At 40.6% G+C, this 21,070-nt stretch overlaps 3 protein-coding genes across 3 annotated transcripts; 2 read left to right on the plus strand and 1 right to left on the minus strand.

Annotated features, from left to right (window-relative positions):
• Positions 1 to 385: 385 nt before the first annotated feature.
• Positions 386 to 7,394, minus strand: LOC115203170 (cytochrome c oxidase subunit 4 isoform 1, mitochondrial). The gene is made up of 5 exons (XM_029767598.1): positions 7,260 to 7,394; positions 4,687 to 4,763; positions 4,164 to 4,328; positions 1,904 to 2,035; positions 386 to 702 (listed from the first exon to the last, which is right to left on the minus strand). Exons 2-5 carry the CDS (start codon positions 4,760 to 4,762, stop codon positions 566 to 568), a joined length of 510 nt encoding a protein of 169 aa, XP_029623458.1. The 5' UTR covers position 4,763; positions 7,260 to 7,394; the 3' UTR covers positions 386 to 565.
• A 980-nt stretch (positions 7,395 to 8,374) lies between these two features.
• Positions 8,375 to 12,310, plus strand: LOC115203169 (ER membrane protein complex subunit 8). Its single transcript, XM_029767597.1, has 5 exons — positions 8,375 to 8,920; positions 9,208 to 9,284; positions 9,380 to 9,449; positions 9,553 to 9,647; positions 11,364 to 12,310. Exons 1-5 carry the CDS (start codon positions 8,708 to 8,710, stop codon positions 11,521 to 11,523), a joined length of 615 nt encoding a protein of 204 aa, XP_029623457.1. The 5' UTR covers positions 8,375 to 8,707; the 3' UTR covers positions 11,524 to 12,310.
• A 5,003-nt stretch (positions 12,311 to 17,313) lies between these two features.
• Positions 17,314 to 19,832, plus strand: LOC115203172 (DNA replication complex GINS protein PSF2). Its single transcript, XM_029767600.1, has 5 exons — positions 17,314 to 17,500; positions 17,823 to 17,937; positions 18,096 to 18,195; positions 18,336 to 18,462; positions 18,740 to 19,832. The coding sequence occupies exons 1-5, from the start codon at positions 17,411 to 17,413 to the stop codon at positions 18,869 to 18,871; spliced, it is 564 nt and encodes a 187-aa protein (XP_029623460.1). The 5' UTR covers positions 17,314 to 17,410; the 3' UTR covers positions 18,872 to 19,832.
• The last annotated feature ends 1,238 nt before the right edge of the window (positions 19,833 to 21,070 follow it).

Raw genomic sequence — 21,070 nt, forward strand, 5'->3', positions numbered from 1 at the left:
ATTAATTCAGTACTACTGCTTTGTATTATGTCCTAAAGATATGCATTTTAAGTATTGGAATGATCTGATAGCCTATGCATTTTTAATTCCTGTAAACCCACAAATGCTAGCCTAATCCAGGACTACAGCGTGCATTCCTTATAAATGGCAACTAAAAACATGGTGCTTTACCACTTATTGACCCCAGTACGATTTTCACACAATTAGAGGCAAGAAAACAAATCTTGCCAGTTTTAAAAATAGGGAAAACCATGGATGTGGAAATATCACACCTATGCCTCCTTGTAATAGTAAGTCCTACACATATACCTGACATGTAGGGCCTACTCCTCCAGTGGCATTTAACCCTCCACATGGTAGTATAACAGCAAAGTGGAGACATACTATTGGGTAAACATAGGAACTTTATTTTGCTCTATAATACATGATAACCTTAAGAGGAAGAGGCCTTCCAAAACGTACTGACTGAGGTAATGTGGACAATAGATAAATACAGACAAGGAATTGGTATGTTTGTACGTTTGTTGGTGTTATGGTATGTAACATGGTCCTCTGGATGGTTGGTTTACTTCTTCCATTCCTTGTTCTCATAGTCCCATTTGGCTGAGAAGCCCTCCACAGGGTTGATCCTCATGTCCAGCATCCTCTGCACCTCCTTCTCTTTCCATTCTGACTCAAAGGTGGGGGGGACAGGTCCGTACACTGCAGGGAGACAGATAGCTTGTTAGGCTCTGCCTCAAAGTTCACCTATAAACATCTATTCTCTAATAGTCTGTATTGAACATTTTATCTACAAAGGTAATCATCATTGAGAACATTCTGTTTCACAATACCAACCTGGTTGCTTGTCAGTTATAACAATTATGGTTGAGGCAATAGATTGGGCAGAGAAGACAAGCAACCCATTTATTTGAAGGGGCACTGAAGGCCAAATACAGTATTTAAATTATGTCAAATAATATCTTGTATAATTATGTCTGAAAAATAATATATTGTATATCCATCTCATTGCAAAAATAATGCTGACTTATTAACAGGTGGTGGAAAAACCATGAACATCAACATACACTGAACAAAAATATAAATGCAACATGTAAAGTGTTGGCTCCATGTTTTATGAGCTGAAATAAAATAGCCAAGAAATGTTCCACAAAAAGCTTATTTCGCTCAAATTTGTTTACAGCCCTGTGAGTGAGCATTTATCCTTTGGCAAGATCATCCATCCACCTGACAGTTGTGGCATATCAAGAAGCTGATTAAACAGCATGATCATTAAACAGGTGCACCTTGTGCTGGGGACAATAAAAGGCCACTAAAATGTGCAGTTTTGTCACACAACAATGTAACAGATGTCTCAAGTTGAGGGAGCGTGCAATTGGCATGTTGACTGCAGGAAGGTCCACCAGAGCTGTTGCTAGAGAATTGAACATCCATCTCTACCATAAGCTGCCTCCAATGTTGTTTTAGAGAATTTGTCAGCATGTCCAGCCGGCCTCACAACCGCATACCGTGTGTTACCACGCCAGCCCTGGACCTCCACATCCGGCTTCTTCACCTGCAGGATCGTCTGAGGGTGGGTGGGGGATGCCGAGGAGTATTTCTGTCTGGAATAAAGCCCTTTTCTGGGGAAAAACCTCATCCTGATTGGCTGGGCCTGGCTCCCCAGTGAGTGGGCCTATGCCCTCCAAGGCCCACCCATGGCTGCACCCCTACCCAGTCATGTGAAATCCATAGATTAGGGCCTAACTTATTTATTTCAATTGACTGATTTCCTTATTTGAACTGTAACTCAGAAAAATCTGAAATTGTTGCATTGATATTTTTTGTTCAGTATATTAAAACTGAATTATCAGACTCCATCCACAATAAATGTTCCCATTCCTTTTCTTATTAGAAGACATACCAGACTTCCTCTGCCATAGGACAACCAGTCCTGTCATGCCAATAAAGAAGAACATTCCTGCGATAACTGATTTCCACTCCTTTGTGCCCTCGTTCATCTCTGCGAAGCTCTGCTTGAAGCTAATGCGGTACACTGTAGGTAAAAAGAAAATGCAAGACTTGTTAGATAACATTTAACACAGCCTTAACGGGTAGGGATGTGCATCGATCCTTACAAGCACGATTCAATATGCATCTAGATACATGGGTTCCGATACAGGAACGATATTTGTAGTTTGAAACGATTTGATTTAATTAGTGGAATGTGTCGATGCGATTAACAAGGGCATGAACACATTCATTTTCCATTCTAAATGAATATCTGATAGTGACGGAGCTGAGTTTGATCTGTCTGAGCTGACTTCTCGGAGCTGAGTGAACGAACCATGGCTTGTCTTTGCTGTGTGACAGAAAAGTATTTCTGCGTGTGTGTAATGTGTGAGTTGATCCATAGGGCAGACTGAGCATCTACCACTATCAGATTAGGGGGGACAATTTATGTCTTGTCCCCACACTGCTATAACTTGTCATATACCAGATACATTTTACTAGCTCAAAATGTATCTTAAGAAATTAGCGTTTACAAATATAGCCAATTAATATAACCCAGCTTTTGATTTCACCTGTCTCAAAAGTGAATGGTATTGACCGTTTGGAACCAGAGCTGCTCTCTTCTCCCGTTCTGACCAGTGCGGCTAGCAAAAATGGTTGCTCTCCTTGATATGAAATACACCTTTACCCTGTTCATGTAAAAATGACCAAATCCATTAACTGTTTAAAGCAGAACAAAAATATTTTGTATGGTGAACTTGGCAATCGAAAAACCCTAATCAGCAAGATGTGAGTTGTGTCCACTCTGGTAGCCTACACAGTACCACATGTCAAACTATTTTCTACGTGCATTTGGTAACACAAACCAGGTTTCCATCCAACCTTTTAATGCAAGTAAAGTACATGTCAGAACCCAAAAGATTTATGCCATGCCCGATGGAAAATTTGTCAGTAAACTTTCCAAATGTCGGCAAAACAAAATACGCTAGACAAGGTGTCTGTAAATTAATTATGCTTGAAATGTCGGTGGAAGCGCTTTAATGAGCAAATATTGATATAATAACCAGTATATCGAAGTAAACTTGGAGTCACGCAATGACGTGTGATCCTCCCACAGTTTATTAGGATACAGGTGAAATAAGTGATGAACTTCACAGGGTGGTGAAAGTGCAGGTGATGAGCTTGATGCTCCCTCCCAATAAATAGAGGGTCTTATTCTGGTGACATGATCGTTGACGCTTGGCTGCCGTGACAAAAATAATCGCTCTCTTTTGTCCATAATAATCTCATGTAGGCTATACCCACACTGTGTCTGCGACCTGATGGTTACAGTGCACGTGCCAATACCAGAGTGGGTACACTCACTATATTACAACATTTTTTGTGAGAAAACCATCAGTATAGTTGAAAATGCAGTGGAAACCCATTTAACATGTATTTTCTATTCGGTACGTGGGAATTTAACCACAAAATGTATTTTTATGTGCACAACGCCAGCCTTTTATCCTCAACAAGTCAATTTGATGGAAAATTGTGTGAAGAAAATCTGCATAGGGTTTCTATGCAGATTTGAGAATATTCCAATTGGATGGAAGCCTTGCTAAATGACCTAGCAAATTACATAGGTTTTATTAATTGAAGGACAACCAATTTAATATTGCAAAAGCCATTTTAAAAACATCTAAATGCTGAAGGAGCTGTGCAGATGTTGCCTACGAATATTAGAACAGGGATAGGGTAGTGCTAGCTCTCGTTGGAGCGAGCAGCTGCGTCTTCCGCACTGCGCAGTTATCTGGCTTGTAGATCAATATCACATGCAGTTACATGCATAAAAGTGTGAGAGGCTGAAGGAGAGGCTGAAGGAGAGGCTGCATCAATTCAAACAGATGAGATATTTTCAGAATAAGGCAACAAAAAAAAGGGCGTAATAAACATTAGTGAACCGAGTCGTAACATTTTAATTGGTTCTTACCGATGCATGCTACATATTGATTGGTTTGGGCTCCCACGGACAGATGCACTCACATCTTAAACATTTGAACCGGGGACCGACGCGTATCGGTGAATCATTATATCCCTACTAACAGAACAGATAGGCAAACAATACTTCTTGTTTTGAGTAAGCAACAAAAACGGTCAAATATTCAACAACAAAGGTGAAAACCACTTACATGCAATCTTCTCCTCATTGGAGAGTGTGGCCCAGGAGCCCTTCTCCTTCTCCTTTAAGGACTTCTGCACTGCGCTCAGCTCTGTCACAAACTGGACGTCTGGGAGGGGGTTCTCCCGCCTGTCAAAGTAGGCTGGGAGAGCGTAGTCATCTACCTTGGCAACACCTGCAGGAAACTCACCATGTTACTACATAGGACTGACACACACAACCAATAAATACATGTATTCAAACCTGCATGGGACCTGCTTAGCAAATATGTGTATATGCAAATACATACTGTGTGCCTTTGGGAGCCATGTAACTGCCTTTTCAGCTTACCTAAAAAAAACTTAAATCTCTAATTCTACAATAAGCTGGTATTGTCTGATTACTGTACATCTCCAAACCATGCTGGTGTATTTTATCCATTGTTAACATTTGTTTGCCAACTTTTTAGTGGTAGGTACAATTTAGAGGGTGGTTTAAAGGTCCATACTATGAAGGTCAAGTATGTGGTGTGTGCTGCCAACATAGTCACTCACCATGTCCCCCACGTACACAGATTGATGTGGAAATGGCACGTTTGCCAACAAAGCTAAGGGCTCTGGTGGCCAGCATTCTGAAAGAAAATAACATGTATGAGAAAACCCTTGATGAAAAATGAATATCGCTAGCTACTAATGCAACAAAACATTACTGACCAAAGAATCTCAAAGAGGTTATTCTGATGACATGGAACTATAGCCGAGCGGCTAGCCATCAGGTCTTTGTAAAATTGTTTTATTCTTAATCAATTTGTCAAAAAATAGCAACTGTTCAACAAGATAATTTATGAAACTGCACGCCTCCCTAATCTGACATTTAGCAACTAGTTATGGTCACTGCCCAAGCACACATAGCTAGCAACCAGTTTTTGTAACAAATAAAAATCTAAGAAACAAAACTGGCAAAAAATAGGAAAAACTAGCTAGCTATGTTAACCTAGATAAAGTTACCCAGCTAAAATGTCCATGCTAGAAAGTTGCCTAGCAAACTAAACATAACTAGCCATCCATCAGCAATGAACATTTCAAGCTTACATTAACCAAACATTTCAATGGTAACAGACAGGCTAATAGATAGCTAGCTAACGTCTATGTTGAAAATAATGAGTTATATTCAACCTAGGCTAACGTTAGCTGAACTAGTACCTGGGATTGTGAAGGGGATGAATATGAGATTTCCTCCGACGCCCAGGATCCTTCAGTTCCAAGTCCCATTAGCCAGCTCTGCAAACTTTAATTATGTAAAACTGTGTTCTGGACTCATCAAAATATGGAGTTTCGCAGAACTACTATCGTTATTACTGATGTTACGCATGGCATGCGCTTCCAAAAAAGGTCAACAAAAATGTGTTTTTACTTTGACCTTTTTTGGAAGTACAAACCATGCGTAATGGCAGTAATGACGATAGTTGCTCTATGAAACACCATATATTGTTGAGTACTGAACGTTTTGACATAATAACATTTGCAAAACTGGTTAATGGGACTGAATTGAAGGATCTGGACTTCAGAGGAAATGTCATCATATTCATAATCTCCTCATGCCCAGGTATTGGTTCAAACCAATCGTCGCAAATTGAATTATGGGGAGCTTCAGGCCCCGGAGTTAACATAATTATACACTCGCAAACTCAACTAAAAACGAGGGCTGCGGGGCTTACGTTGCAAACTTCCCTTGCTTGGCTAATCATTTGGACTGCCCTGTAAGTAAAAACGAATGTAAAAAGGTTAGAAATTGTGCTACTAATGCACATGACAGCACACACACGTCTCGTAAAAGTAATTTAGCTCGGGGATTCGATCTTGCAACCTTACTAGTCCAACGCTCTAACCACTAGGCTACGCTGCCGCCCCTAAATTGTGTTTTTGTTTGGTTAGCATTTGGAAATTGTAGAAATAAAAAAAAAATCCTTCTTCAGAAGTTCCAGCTAGGCAGGCTAAAGTTAGTTTGCTAATTAATTTGCTAGCTATCATACAGTAGGCGTATATTCATAATTATATAGTTAATATAAGTAGACATGCAATCATAATTGACTGTAGCGCATATAAAGCACCCACAAGCTACCGTGGCTGAAAACAATCATCGCAGGATGAACAAGTGACGAATTTCCGGGCAAGGGCGGTCCATTTAAATATCGTTCCTTCCTCGCCCCTTGCCCTGAAAGTATACTCGTCAGACGTCATCAGAAATGTCCACTTAATTTGAGGGCTGAGGGGATAGTGTGTCTTAAGTTGTTTGGAATGCAGCCTTTGTAATGGTCATTGAGATGCTTTGAAGCCACCGGTCGGCCAATATTGGTACTGACAAGAAGCAGTCAGCAATAGGAATTCTACAGTATTTCAGTGAAATGTTTCAAGGACAACATTTTATGTATTTAAGTATATTCATTGTACTGGGGACAGTAATATTAGTACTAAAATATATTTTTTAAATGTTTTTATTTGTTTCACGCTCAATGTAAAAGTATGCATGAAGGTGTCTAATAGAATGAACGTGTCAAAAACGAATGTAGAAATTAATAAATGCATTTCTATTGCTTCCAAAATATTGAGGAGTACCACCAAGATGACTGCGCAGTGACCTCAACACTGCACCCCGTCAGGCATCCGGGGTTTATACACATTGGTTCAAACGATAGCTAGCTAGAAGGCTCACACGCAAGCTAACAATGCTAATCATCGCTAACCGGCACAAGGTCAAATACATGGCAGACATCCAACATTGTGTAATATTCCTGTTCCGGTCTAAAATCCACAGTAACACTACACATTACTATGAGGAGGAATACCCACAAAACGTTAGACTACATACAGGAAAAGGGCACCTTGCTAACGTTAGCTAGGAAGCTAGCCTAGCCAACCATTGCCTATTTGCCCCTTGTCTTGTCTGCCTTTCTCTTCAATGTCACATCTCTTCACTCGGCTCTCTCGGAAACATTGACAAATCCATTGCTGATCACACAGCACATACGTAGCATGTTTATCTTCATTAAAAAAACGATATAATATGTTCTATGCTAGCTGTATATCAGACGTCTAATAATTTAGAAAATTCACCCGCCATCTCTTACTTGTTCTCGTTTCGCCGACGCTCCAAAAACCCTAAAGGATGTGTGATTAACCGGAAATACGTAGCTAGCGCGGGATTATGGAAAACTATGGAAGGTCAATCGGTCATATGTAGTCACACTATTATATACATATTAAAATGTGTTTGTAAAATCATGTGAGTGGTGATTCATTTAGCTGTGCAATTGAATTTGAACTTTTACGACAATGTAGCGAAACTAGTGTTCATTTGCTACCATGTTGCGCAGCATTGGCATTCTTCCTGTCACGCGGTGTGCCCTGAGATGAACCAAAATGGTGTTTGTAGCCTGCCATATGGTGTGGGATTCAACCCGGGTGTGTGCTACCTTCGTTCCGCCAGCAAGAATAAGCAAGACCTAGGCCTTGACCTCGGAGATTTTCCTTTAAAGTTAAAGTTTCGCAATGAAGATGGTGAAAAATAATACAAATGGTTGAAATTCGTAATATTTTATGAGGAAATGTTAGCAGACTTAGAATTTTGTGAAAAAGGAATACAGTTAATCGCCATTATAGCACAAATCATATTAGAGCATTGACATTATTGTTAACAGCATTAAAAAATATTTTATTTAACCTTTTATTTAACTAGGCAAGTCAGTTAAGAACAAATTATTATTCACAATTTACGGCCTACCAAAAGGCAAAAGGTCTCCTGCTAGTCACGTGAATTGACTGGCAGAAAATGTATTTAAGATGACGGGCCACTCTTTAAGTGCCGCCAAATGAACAGCGACACTCCTCTGGGTGTAAACTCTGTGGATTTGGAAACAAGAAGTGCTCCTGAGTAGAGTGGACCCCCTTTTACTGTGACACAACGTACAAATAATTTTGTAAGGTGCAATAAATGAGTACACACAAAAAAAACATTGATGACCATTTAAGCTTAAAAAAAACAACATAACAAATAAATGACATAATGTCTTATATAATTACTTTGAATTATTATTTGTATGATAAGTAGTATACAATATATCGATAATTGTGCACATTTTCCATAATTTTCGCCCTAGTTATTAATTTACAAAGTATACAGGGCTGGATTTTTATTCTGAAGGATTCCAAATATCCGTGACCCAGAAGTACTTAGTTATTCTTGCCTGTTTCACAGCGGTGTGTGTGTGTGTGTGTGTGTGGTATAGTATAGTACCGGTGCAAACCACCAGAGAGAAGCTAAGCAGAGTGAATTTGTAGTAGGATATAACGTTACCGTCGTGACCAACATACAGCATTAATGCACTGTAACATTCACGAAAAGTGACCTTTTATGTAGGTAGCTAGTTATAAGAGACTCGATTACCGTAGTCAACCTGGCAGAGCTGTCACTGTCTCTCTGGTATCGGGTATGATATCCGTTGGCTAGCTGTCAAGCTAGCAGTCTCCAGACCATCCTTGTACAATTAGGTAGTTTAGTGTTTATCTCGAAATAAGAATGAGTATTAAATTGACAACTCAGGCTTATTGCAAGATGCTTTTGCATGCTGCTAAATATCCTCATTGCGCCGTGAACGGATTACTGGTTGCTGAGAAACAGAAGGAGAAGAAGAAAGACAGCCACTCCACTCCAATCCTCTGTGTGGATTGTATACCACTATTCCACGGCACACTTGCATTGGCACCTATGCTGGAAGTGGCACTTACATTGGTGAGTGAATTGATCGTCTTTATCTTCTATTCCCGTGTCATGTTTCAAAAATGTTGATGTTACTCCACTGCATGTTCACCACTGCAAGTTACTGGGCCTGTTGAAGTAGAAGTGCATTACCAGCTAGCAGTCCTGCTGACGCGTCAAGCTAAACTCAACATCATAGTGAAGGAAGTTTCTGATAAACTCCACCAATGGACAAGTTATCAGAAACTTCCTTCACAGTGGTGTTGAGTTTAGTCAGCTAGTCAAACAAGCTAATCATTTTTTTATTTTCCAACTTCCAGATTGACACGTGGTGTAAAGAGAACAAATATGTCATAGCTGGGTATTACCAAGCCAACGAGCGCACAAAGGACTTCAGGTAACAAGAGTTTGATACAGGATCCCTTTCATGCTCTGTGGAGAGTTGTGTTGATATGATACACAATGTACTCTGTCTTCTTTTGACTCCCACAGACCTAACCAGGTTGCTGAAAAAGTTGGGGCCAGGATTGCAGAGAACTTCAGCGAAGCAGCAATGATTATGGTAATCCTCTATTAGCTGTCCAGTATCAGAACTGCCACATTACTGAATTCACACATAAGACCTACACTGACCACTGTATTTCTAATAATGTTGTGTTCCTCAGGTGGACAGCACCAGATTCACCATGGGCTGCTATGAGCCCATATTAGCCATCTATGACCACCATGAAAACAAGTGGAAATGCAGGGACTGTAATGCGTAAGTGTTCCTGAGCTGACCTAATATGTAATGTGGGCTAGATATATCACAGCTACTGAACAGCCATTTATCCAAAAAGATTTGGATGTGCAGACATTTGACAGTCTTAACAGCTATACCATATACACAGGCTGTCGACCTCTCAGAGATCCTATAAAATTACTGATTGGATCAAAAATGAGTTCTAATATGTAATTTTATGGTCAGCCTTCCATACCGCATTGCAACACTGCAGCAGTTTTAGACTTGTGGAAGCAACATTTCTTGATGGGTGTCTTATTCCTGTCCAAAGAGAAATATTTGGGACTACATGGTATACTATGCCAATATCTGTTAGTGAAATAGAACCTAGTGTGGTAGATATTTATTTTACTATTATTGTCTATCCTGATGCCTAGTCACTTTACCCTGCCTTCATGTACATATCTACCTCAAATACCTCGTACCTCTGCACATTGATCTGGTACTGGTACTCCCTGTATATAGCTCCACATTGATCTGGTACTGGTACCCCCTGTATATAGCTCCACATTGATCTGGTACTGGTACCCCCTGTATATAGCTCCACATTGATCTGGTACTGGTACCCCCTGTATATAGCTCCACATTGATCTGGTACTGGTACTCCCTGTATATAGCTCCACATTGATCTGGTACTGATACTCCCTGTATATAGCTCCACATTGATCTGGTACTGGTACTCCCTGTATATAGCTCCACATTGATCTGGTACTGGTACTCCCTGTATATAGCTCCACATTGATCTGGTACTGGTACTCCCTGTATATAACTCCACATTGATCTGGTACTGGTACTCCCTGTATATAGCTCCACATTGATCTGGTACTTCCTGTATATAGCTCCACATTGATCTGGTACTGGTACTCCCTGTATATAGCTCCACATTGATCTGGTACTGGTACTCCCTGTATATAGCTCCACATTGATCTGGTACTGGTACTCCCTGTATATAGCCTCACATTGATCTGGTACTGGTACTCCCTGTATATAGCCTCACATTGATCTGGTACTGATACTCCCTGTATATAGCCTCACATTGATCTGGTACTGATACTCCCTGTATATAGCCTCACATTGATCTGGTACTGATACTCCCTGTATATAGCCTCACATTGATCTGGTACTGATACTCCCTGTATATAGCCTCACATTGATCTGGTACTGATACTCCCTGTATATAGCTCCACATTGATCTGGTACTGGTACTCCCTGTATATAGCTCCACATTGATCTGGTACTGGTACTCCCTGTATATAGCTCCACATTGATCTGGTACTGGTACTCCCTGTATATAGCTCCACATTGATCTGGTACTGGTACTCCCTGTATATAGCTCCACATTGATCTGGTACTGGTACTCCCTGTATATAGCTCCACATTGATCTGGTACTGATACTCCCTGTATATAGCTCCACATTGATCTGGTACTGATACTCCCTGTATATAGCTCCACATTGATCTGGTACTGATACTCCCTGTATATATCTCCATTCTTGTGTATTTTAATTTATTCCTCGTGTTACTATTTTATTTTTAAACTCTGCATTGTTGGGAAGGGCTCGTAAGCAAGCATTTCACGGTGAAGTCTACACCAGTTATTTTTGCCGCTTGTGACAAATGCGATTTGATTTGATTTGTGATTCTCGAAGGTGGAGCTGAGGTTCTGGAGTGTTGGTTGGTTTGTGTGTGTTCCAGGGACTGCTTTGAGGACTGGTGTGAGGCTCAGAAGATCACGTCGGCTCTGCTGGAGGGCAGGTCCTACGAGAGCCTGATTGACTTCGACAATCACCTAGACGACCTCAGGAATGACTGGACCAACCCTGAGATCAACAAGTCTGTCCTGCACCTGTGCTAAGCCTTCCAGTCGAGTGACTGCACTGCACTGCACTAGACAAAGACATTGCAGCCAAAACGGCGTTGGACGTGCTAATACTACTGTAGCGCAGGAATGCTAAGTCTTTGTTCCTAGTGAATTGCTCTCACAGGGAAGAGAGCTTTCGGAGCATTGGCCAGTTTAGTTTCATGGGCAAGCAGGACACAGGTACCATTGGGATCTTTGATCCCGTAGTAGGGAGGATCAAGACCTTGGTGTCATTCAATGCAACGTGTTCATTTTCTTTCTCATGGTTTTTGTATGCTAATAGTTAATGAAGATGTATGTGTAATTCTGAATGGTAGGGAAACATGAATATCATTTATTTTGACTTATTGAATACTTTAGGTTCTTCGGAAATAGTAGTTACAAAGATGCTAGACATTATAAATTATTGTTCTGAGATGTGACTTATTGAAATATTACAGAATTGTAATCAACGAGATATGTTGTTTTATTTCACTACCTATTAAGTCTTAATGTTTATATTCTCAGATAACTGTTTTCCCTCCTGTTTTTCTTATAAGAGAGAGCTTAGTATTTATTTGTTAAAAGATGATCTGATTATTCTTTACTTTAATTGCTGAAATAAATTATGCTATTGGATAGGTAATAAACTGTAAGTCACTCGGAATTAAAGCATATCCATGTTATTATTATTGATTCATTAATTATATATTTCAGGTTGGATTAAGATACGTCTAAATAAACACATTTTGTAAAAAAAAATGTTTCGACAGAATGTACAAATAAAATGTAACTTTTCAGATATTGTGCATGTTTTTAATGCCTTTTTCTAAAATCACTCCCTTACTCTAGCGCTGCCCAACACACTTGAAGGATCCATAGATCTGAATGAGCTGAGTGTTACATTTAGGATGCAGTGTTCCATCACTTTGGGTTGAAACAGCATACAGTGGATATGAATGGAAAATACTTTCCATTTTCATTTATTTTCCCCCCTCCCTTTTTAGACCTTGTCTCATTGCTGCAACTCCCCAACGGGCTCGGGAGAGGCAAAGGTCAAGTTATGCGTCTTTCGAAACATGACCCGCCAAACCGTGCTTCTTAACACCCGTCCACTTAACCTGGAAGCCAGCTGCACCAATGTGTCGGAGGAAACACCGTTTAACTGACGACTGAAGTCAGCCTGCAGGCGCCCTTCCCGCCACAAGGAGTTGCTAGAGCGTAATGAGCCAAGTAAAGCCCCCCCCAGCCAAACCCTCCCCTAACCCGGACGATGCTGGGCAAATTGTGCGTCACCCTATGGGATTCCCGGTCATGGCCGGTTGTGACACAGCCCGGGATCAAACCCGGGTCTGTAGTGACGCCTCAAGCACTGCAATGCAGTGCCTTAGACCGCTGCACCACTCGGGAGGCTGGAAAATATGTTCCAATCTATGAGGGTCCATCAAGACAAGAAGAAACTGAAACGGTATCAAAAAGTTCATTCTAAACAATCTCTGGTCGAAGTAAGGGGCCATGACAAATGGTATGGTGAAAAACTGATTCCTGAAAGAGCACATACCCCGAAGAACTTTCCATAACTTGAGAATATGATGGAACTACTACCATAGGGCCCCATTCCAACAGGAAATGTACACCTTTCTTACACACACCTTTCCTAAGCACTTCTCAGTAGTTAGTAATCAGACTTACCCAGTGCTTGGACTGAAATAGGTGTCCGTACTCATTTTGGGTGCCATTACTGTGTACATTTAGGTGCAGGAGCTCCACAATACTTTGAGATAATATTCTATAAGATGAACAGGAGCTCAAGCAGTAGAACATTTGAGGTGGTTCCCTTGCATGTGCTGAATACATTTGGCCAACAGATTTTCTTCTGGAGTTTTCATTCAATAGGATTTATAGTGCATTTATCTTAAGCCATCCCTTTAAATATGGTGTACCTTTAATTAGAATGTTGTAGACAGACTAGGAAACATAGAGAGAAGGGGCTCAGAATACAGGGATCAATGAAAGAAAGATGTAAATATATGAATATTTTCGTCTCTGTTTCAGCACCAACTGGTAGATTTTATGGTTAGGAAAGTATATATGAATCATTAATAAAACAGGTTTGGAGAGCCTTTATGCACAAAATATATGGATGAATCGAAAATAGTGGTTTGTTTCATCCTGAAAGTTGTCAAATTCGAGTTTAAACCACTAAATATTGGAAGGTGGAAAAAAGCAGACAATAAGTGTTGAACAACAGTCCTGTTAATCTACCCTAATCCTCACAAATCATGGAACTGTATGATAATGGGTATGTGTGGTCTGAGTTCCATAATTATTCTAATAGGCTACATGTCCCACACTACTGCACAACGTTACCCTTACATGATCCACTAATGCTAGCGACCCTCAGGAACAGCTACACAGGCGTGACAGGAAAGAAAGGTCAATGGAATGGAATGATATCAGCTACAAATTGAAGAAAATGAACACTAAAGTGACAGTTGTAAATGTATTTGGGTATTACTGATGGTGGGTCCTGATAGTGGCTAATATTTAACATGATACAAATTGTAAAATAAAATGCCGAAAACTCCGGGTTTATAATTAAAACATTCTGAAGCGTATACATCAACTCGGCAGGCTCAGCCCTACAGAAAGCCTATAGCTTGGGTCTCCAAATTTCATCCACTTAAATTGTGAGGGCACACAATTACAATTCTGAATAACGGCACAGCTATTTGTAGCCTATTTAACGGTTCGTGTTTATATGATTTTCTGTTTGCTTCCACTTGACTGGTTTCACATTAGTCTCCAAGGATCATAAGGGAAAATTATATACAAAAATTGCTATGTCTACCCAGATCTGATCAATAGCTCTTTTCAGTTGATGAATTACAGTGCATGGAGAATGCTGTTATTTTTATGGGGAAAATATGAAGTAGATGCTTTTTCCACTAGGAAACGGCAAAAAGCCTCCTGCGGGGACAGTGGCTGGGATTAAAAATAAATAAATAAAATATAAATATAGGACAAAACACACATCACGACAAGAGAGAACACAACACTACATAAAGAGAGACCTAAGACAACAACATAGCAAGGCAGCAACACATGACAACACAGCATGGTAGCAACACAACATGACAACAACATGGTAGCAACACAACATGGTAGCAGCACAAAACATGGTACAAACATTATTGGGCACAAACATCACAAAGGGCAAGAAGGTAAAGACAACAATACATCACGCAAAGCCCCCACAACTGACATGATTGAGTCTTTGAATGAAGAGATTGAGATAAAACTGTCCAGTTTGAGTGTTTGTTGCAGCTCGTTCCAGTCGCTAGCTGCAGCAAACTGAAAAGAGGAGCGACCCAGGGATGTGTGTGCTTTGGGGACCTTTAATAGGATTTGACAGGCAGAACGGGTGTTGTATGTGGAGGATGAGGGCTGCTGTAGATATCTCAGATAGGGGGGAGTGAGACCTAAGAGGGTTTTATAAATAAGCATCAACCAGTGGGTCTTGCGACGGGTATACAGAGATGACCAGTTTACACGGGTATACAGAGGTGACCAGTTTACAGAGGAGTATAGAGTGCAGTGATGTGTCCTATAAGGAGTATTGGCAGGAAAATCTGATGGCCGAATGGTAGAGAAAATCTAGCCGCTCGAGAGCACCCTTAGCTGCCGATCTATAAATTATGTCTCCGTAATCTAGCATGGGTAGGATGGTCATCTCAATCAGGGTTAGTTTGGCAGCTGGAGTGAAAGAGGAGCAATTACAATAGAGGAAACCAAGTCTAGATTTAACTTTAACCTGCAGCTTTGATATGTGCTGAGAGAAGGACAGTGTACCATCTAGCCATACTCCCAAGTACTTGTATGAGATGGCTACCTCAAGCTCTAAACCCTCAGAGGTAGTAATAACACATGTGGGAAGAGGGGCATTCTTCTTACCAAACCACATTACCTTTGTTTTGGAGGTGTTCAGAACAAGGTTAAGGGTAGAGAAAGCTTGTTGGACAGAAAGAACGATTTGTTGTAGAGCATTTAACACAAAATCCGGGGAGGGGCCAGCTGAGTATAAGACTGTATCATCTGCATATAAATGGATGAGAGAGCTTCTTACTGCCTGAGCTATGTTGTTGATGTAAATTGAGAAGAGTGTGGGGCCTAGGATCGCGCCTTGGGGAACTCCCTTGGTGACAGGCAATGGCTAAGACAGCAGATGTTCTGAATTTATACACTGCGCTCTTTGAATGAGGTAATTAGCAAACCAGGCCAAAGACCCCTCAGAGACACCAATACTTCTTAGCTGGGACACAAAAATTGAATGGTCTACCGTATCAAAAGCGTTGGCCAAGTCAATAAAAATAGCAGCACAACATTTCTTAGAATCAAGGGCAATGGTGACACCATTAAGGACCTTTAAGGTGGCAGTGACACATCCATAACCTGAGCGTAAACCAGTTTGCATACCATAGAGAATACTATAGACATCAAGAAAGCCAGTCATTTGATTATTGACAAGTTTTCCTAACACTTTTGATAAACAGGGCAAAATAGAAATAGGCCTATAACAATTAGGATCAGCTTGATCTCCCCCTTTAAATAAAGGACGAACCATGGCTGCGTTCCAAGCAATGGGAACCTCCCCAGAAAGGAGAGACAGGGTAAAAAGGTCGGAGATAGGCTTGGCGATGATAGGGGCAGCAACCTTAAAGAAGAAAGGGTCTAAACCATCTGACCCAGATGTTTTTTTGGGGTCAAGTTTCAGGAGCTCCTTTAGCACCTCGGACTCAGTGACTGCCTGCAGGGAGAAACTATGAGGCGGGCAGGGGAAAAAGAGGGAGAAGCATCGGGGATAGTCGTATTATAAGGGGTGGGAGATGAGGAAATGTTGGACGGGCAAGGAGGCATGGCTGAGTCAAATAGGAATCCTGACTTAATGAAGTGTTGATTAAAGAGCTCAGTCATGTGCTTCTTTTTACATTTTTACATTTACGTCATTTAGCAGACGCTCTTCTTGTCAGTAACAACCACATCATCAACATTAAGGGACATGTGCAGCTGTGAGAAGGAAGGTTTATTCTCCAGGTCTTTAACCATTTTCCAGAACTTCTTGGGGTTAGACCCACAGAGAGAACTGCTCCTTAAAGTAACTAACTTTGGCCTTCCTGATAGCCTGAGTGCACTTATTTCTCATTTGCCTGAACGAGAGATAGTCAGCCTGATTATAACATTGACATTATTGTTAACAGCATTAAAAATAATGATTACTAAATAGTTATCATGGAAATAACAATTATAAATAACAAAACATTATTTTTAATGGTACTATTAATAATACTAGTAATAACAATATGAATAATATAATAATTATAATAATCAACTTTAGAAAACACTTTTAAATCCCATTGTTAATTACCCCATTCGTATTGAACACTGTTCAGTCTTTTTGGACATATCTCCGCCACACCTTCATTTCTTAGCTCTCCAGCAGGAACGAATAGAATCAAGGTCAGCATACACATAGATAGAAAAGTGCATAAAAAGGGAATTAGCCTACATTCCATTTACGCACGCTTAACTCGGGTCGGAATCGACCCCATATTGTTTATTAAACCCATTCAATTATTTGAGGTGGCTACATGAAGTGTTTCTATCTGCAGGTCTTTCTCGACCCGTCTCTGGCCATGTTGTGCGTCTGTGCCTCTAGTGTGGGTAAATACTGCCACCCAGTGACGATTGTATGCAATTGACTGATTTGGAGAGGAGGCGGGACTTCCGCGTTTGAAGTGACACTACTCTGAATATTTCGCGGGAACTTGCGAAAACATCGATACTATAGGCACTGTTGCTGCGGAGATAACGTTACACGTAAAACGATAAAAGTAAGGTTATAATGGACCCTTCTGAGGTCGAATTCCTTGCCGAGAAGGAGGTAGTGAAGATTATCCCCAATTTCAGTCTTGACAAAATCTACTTGATCGGGGTGAGTTGGTTAACGTTTTTAGTATGGCTAACCAGTTTCTTGTTTAGTTACGACGTTAGCCTAGCTTGCTAGCTAGCTAGGCTATTTTCCTGGCCTGATCAAGGATGTTGTTTAATAACTAACTAATTAATAACTACTAGCTAGCTACATTAATACAGTCCACAGTAATTTACTAGCCATCTAACTAGCTAGCTACACTCCAGACTCCCATGTCTTTCTGCCAGATCCATGGGGATGGCACATGGCTAACTAGCTAACGCGTTACGGATACTGTAAGTTTGTTTACTTTCTGTATGACTTAGAAGTGGATTTCTGTCTCCAGGGCGATCTTGGTCCTTTTAACCCAGGGCTACCTGTCGACGTGCCTGTGTGGCTGGCCCTCAATCTGAAACAGAGGCAGAAATGCAGGATAGTGCCACCAGAGTGGATGGATGTAGGTAAGTTAAGGAGACAGGTGTCTCTGAGGGTTTATCATAGTCCTGGTTAAATATCAATATGTATAAATTATGTATGTTAATATATTCTCAACAAAGATGGTACCTCTACTTAAACCATTGTCAGAGCTGAACTTCTTTCATTTTTCATCTGTGTGCAGAGAAACTGGAGGAGATAAGAGAGCTAGAGAGGAAGGAAGACACATTCACCCCTGTCCCCAGTCCATACTACATGGAGCTGACCAAGCTGCTGCTCAACCAGTCAGTATCATCCTACACTTCCTAACTTTAATCTTGGATATATAGTCTTAGTTTGGATATAGCTATTGATTTATAATTTGACTGGAATTGGAAGGTGGCTCCTAATTGTTGTGTTGTCATATATCCCTGCTTCTCTGCAGTGCATCTGATAACATTCCCAAAGCAGATGAGATCCGCACACTGGTGAAGGACATTTGGGACACGCGCATCGCCAAGCTCCGCCTCTCTGCTGACAGCTTCATCAGCCAGCAGGAAGCACACGCCAAGGTATCAATCAATCACTGAGGAAGTTCGATTAGAACCGGGGGGCACCGGGTTATGGCCCGTCATTTGACCGGCAAAACTGACGAGGGCGGACCAACCTGCTCAAATGGAACAGTAGTCAGCGCCACCGGGTCATATTGTCAACAAGGCAGCATGATAGACGTGGCATTAATAAGATGATAGAAGTAAAGTATAGTTAGATGAATGCATCTGTCTATGAACTTTGTGTAGAAACATTATTTCTTCCCTTATTTACATTCTCCTCTCTTTCCCTCTCCAGCTGGACAACCTGACTCTGATGGAGATCAACACGACACGGTCCTTCCTGCTGGACACTCTCAACTGCATGTACAAGCTGCGCTCCAACCTGCAGCCCGGCGCCAGTGGGGGCAAAGCCCAGGACCACCACTGATCTGTATTTACGGACTAGACCTGCGCCGCAGCCTCTCCTTCTCCTAAGCAAGATGTAGCAGACTTAGGCCCAGCTTTACTAAGCATTTGCACCAGCTGCAAAGTAAAATAAAATCTGCAATACGGAGAATGCGGACGGAATCATGGAATCCAGACATTAAAACAGAATTCAACAACATTCTAAAATGCATTGAACTTAGTAGGGAATCTTATTGAACATTAATTAGCCCAAGTTTATCATAAGGCATGAACAGAATCCATCACTGATTTGTATTTCCTGCAACTTTCTGAAGAGTACATTTCTAAAATAATTATTCTGATGTGGTTTAAGCATTCTTGTGGACTTTTCTAGTTAAAAAGTGTTAGTTTTTGGAGTGAAAACACAGGAAACCTGGAAAACAAAATGGAAATTTTGAAAAAATCTAATGGAATCAGGCAAAAAGTAAAACAGATTTTATAGGGCCATATGTCTGGTCCTAGTGAAGACAGAGCTGACCAGCAGTTCTTATGAAGTGGGAGCACTTATCTGAAGTTGTCATGCCCCAACTATCTGATTCCTTAGTACAATGTGTTATCTCATTGGATTTGTTTCTAGTTGAAGCTTCGTCAGTCCTCTTCAACAGGTCATGGACTCCCTGGAGGAAACACCCAGCTTTGGTCTGGCTGATCCATGTATGGTTAGATTTTTCCCCCCAAAATCTGAGTTGATGCCTTTTAAAATATTTGTATAAATGTCATGCTTAGTAGAGGTAGCAGTGATGGTTTAGAGATAGATACCTTGTGTATCAGGTTTGTAGCCCTGTATGATTCTGAATAGACCGGTAAGTTTAGTTTGAGGAAGAGGAACAACATGATCTTATGGATGGAGGGGGGCAGGCCTACATTGGGAAATCAAAGAAGCAACATGTTATAACATGTAATGTTTCAGTATGTGTAATTAAATATGTATATATTTTTGCTAAGTGTGTGTTGTGACAAAGTACATCCCCTACATTGGGAAATCAAAGGTCAGGGGACACCTCATAACCCTAATTTCTACATGTATGCCCCTCTGGATACATAAGACAGTTAGCATGTACACTCTTTATGTGTATTCTGACCTTGAATTTAAGCTTGAGAATAGCATGCTAATCATAGTGCTATTTGTTTGGGGTGGCGATTAAAGAAAAGGTGTGGTGGAGGTATGTCTACAGATATGCTGTATTCTACACTGTTGTTTAACTTAATTACCTCCTAATTCTACCCCCATTACGCGTGATAAAACTAATAAGGCCGAGGAACCTGTCGGTTTCCAATAGAAATAATCCCATCCTCCATGCACTGCAATTTACAAATTGATAAGAGCTCGGTAAATGAGTAAGCCGTTTGGATGATGGGATTGTAGTTAGAAATTACAATTGTTTTAGATCTATTTTACCTTATAATCGCTGGAAACAAAATGTGAAACCAGTCATATGGCAGAAAACTGAAGCATATCAGCTTTTCCAGTTAAGTTTATTAAAGTTGATCTGACAGACATTTTGCACTGTTTCGCTATGGCTGTAGTCATGAATCTAGCAAGAGGCAATATTTTATTAATCTAGCTATGACCTTTGGCTTTCACCTGGAATTGTTTATTTATGTCTGAGGAAAAAAAACACTTCATCCCATATGATCTAGCACACAACGAAAGTATAATAAAACAGATAGAAATAAAACAAATTGTGAATGAAGTATTTCTGTCTGTAATAAAGCCCCTTTGTGTGAAAAAAAATCATTCTGGTTGGCTGGGCCTGGCTGCCAAGTGGGTGGGCCTATGCCCTCCAAGGACCACCCATGGCGGCACCCCTGCCCAATCATGTGAAATCCATAGATTAGGGCCTAATTAATGTATTTCAATTGACTTATCTCCTTATATGAACTGTAACTCAGTAAAAACGTTGAAGTTGTTGCATGTTGCGTAAAATATTTGTTCAGTATATTTAGATCTGCCTACTCTAGATAAGTTCAGCGATTGCTTTGCCATGTCTGTGCCATGAAGCAGTCCAGCTGGATAAATGTTTTACTAAGGACCGCTCCTTTGACATGATGTCCCTGTCAGTAAGTAAAAGTAAAGATACCTTAATAGAAAATTACTCAAGTAAAAGTGAGTCACCCAATAAAATTCTTCTTGAGTAAAAGTCTAAAAGTATTTGGTTTTAAATATAGTTAAGTATCAAAA

The sequence above is a fragment of the Salmo trutta genome, chromosome 12 (assembly GCF_901001165.1).
Source record: "Salmo trutta chromosome 12, fSalTru1.1, whole genome shotgun sequence".
Taxonomy (NCBI): domain Eukaryota; kingdom Metazoa; phylum Chordata; class Actinopteri; order Salmoniformes; family Salmonidae; genus Salmo; species Salmo trutta.

What these genes read in the sequence shown, in the direction of transcription:
- LOC115203170 (XM_029767598.1), bottom strand. Translation starts at nt 4,762, where the DNA reads ATGCTGGCCACCAGAGCCCTTAGCTTTGTTGGCAAACGTGCCATTTCC. An exon ending in CTGTGTACGTGGGGGACATG is followed by an intron (nt 4,329 to 4,686) that starts GTGAGTGACTAT and finishes AGTTTCCTGCAG; the next exon opens with GTGTTGCCAAGGTAGATGAC. An exon ending in CCTATGGCAGAGGAAGTCTG is followed by an intron (nt 703 to 1,903) that starts GTATGTCTTCTA and finishes GTCTCCCTGCAG; the next exon opens with TGTACGGACCTGTCCCCCCC.
- LOC115203169 (XM_029767597.1), top strand. Translation starts at nt 8,708, where the DNA reads ATGAGTATTAAATTGACAACTCAGGCTTATTGCAAGATGCTTTTGCAT. An exon ending in GCGAAGCAGCAATGATTATG is followed by an intron (nt 9,450 to 9,552) that starts GTAATCCTCTAT and finishes TGTGTTCCTCAG; the next exon opens with GTGGACAGCACCAGATTCAC. An exon ending in AAATGCAGGGACTGTAATGC is followed by an intron (nt 9,648 to 11,363) that starts GTAAGTGTTCCT and finishes TGTGTGTTCCAG; the next exon opens with GGACTGCTTTGAGGACTGGT.
- LOC115203172 (XM_029767600.1), top strand. Translation starts at nt 17,411, where the DNA reads ATGGACCCTTCTGAGGTCGAATTCCTTGCCGAGAAGGAGGTAGTGAAG. An exon ending in ACAAAATCTACTTGATCGGG is followed by an intron (nt 17,501 to 17,822) that starts GTGAGTTGGTTA and finishes TTCTGTCTCCAG; the next exon opens with GGCGATCTTGGTCCTTTTAA. An exon ending in ACCAGAGTGGATGGATGTAG is followed by an intron (nt 17,938 to 18,095) that starts GTAAGTTAAGGA and finishes ATCTGTGTGCAG; the next exon opens with AGAAACTGGAGGAGATAAGA.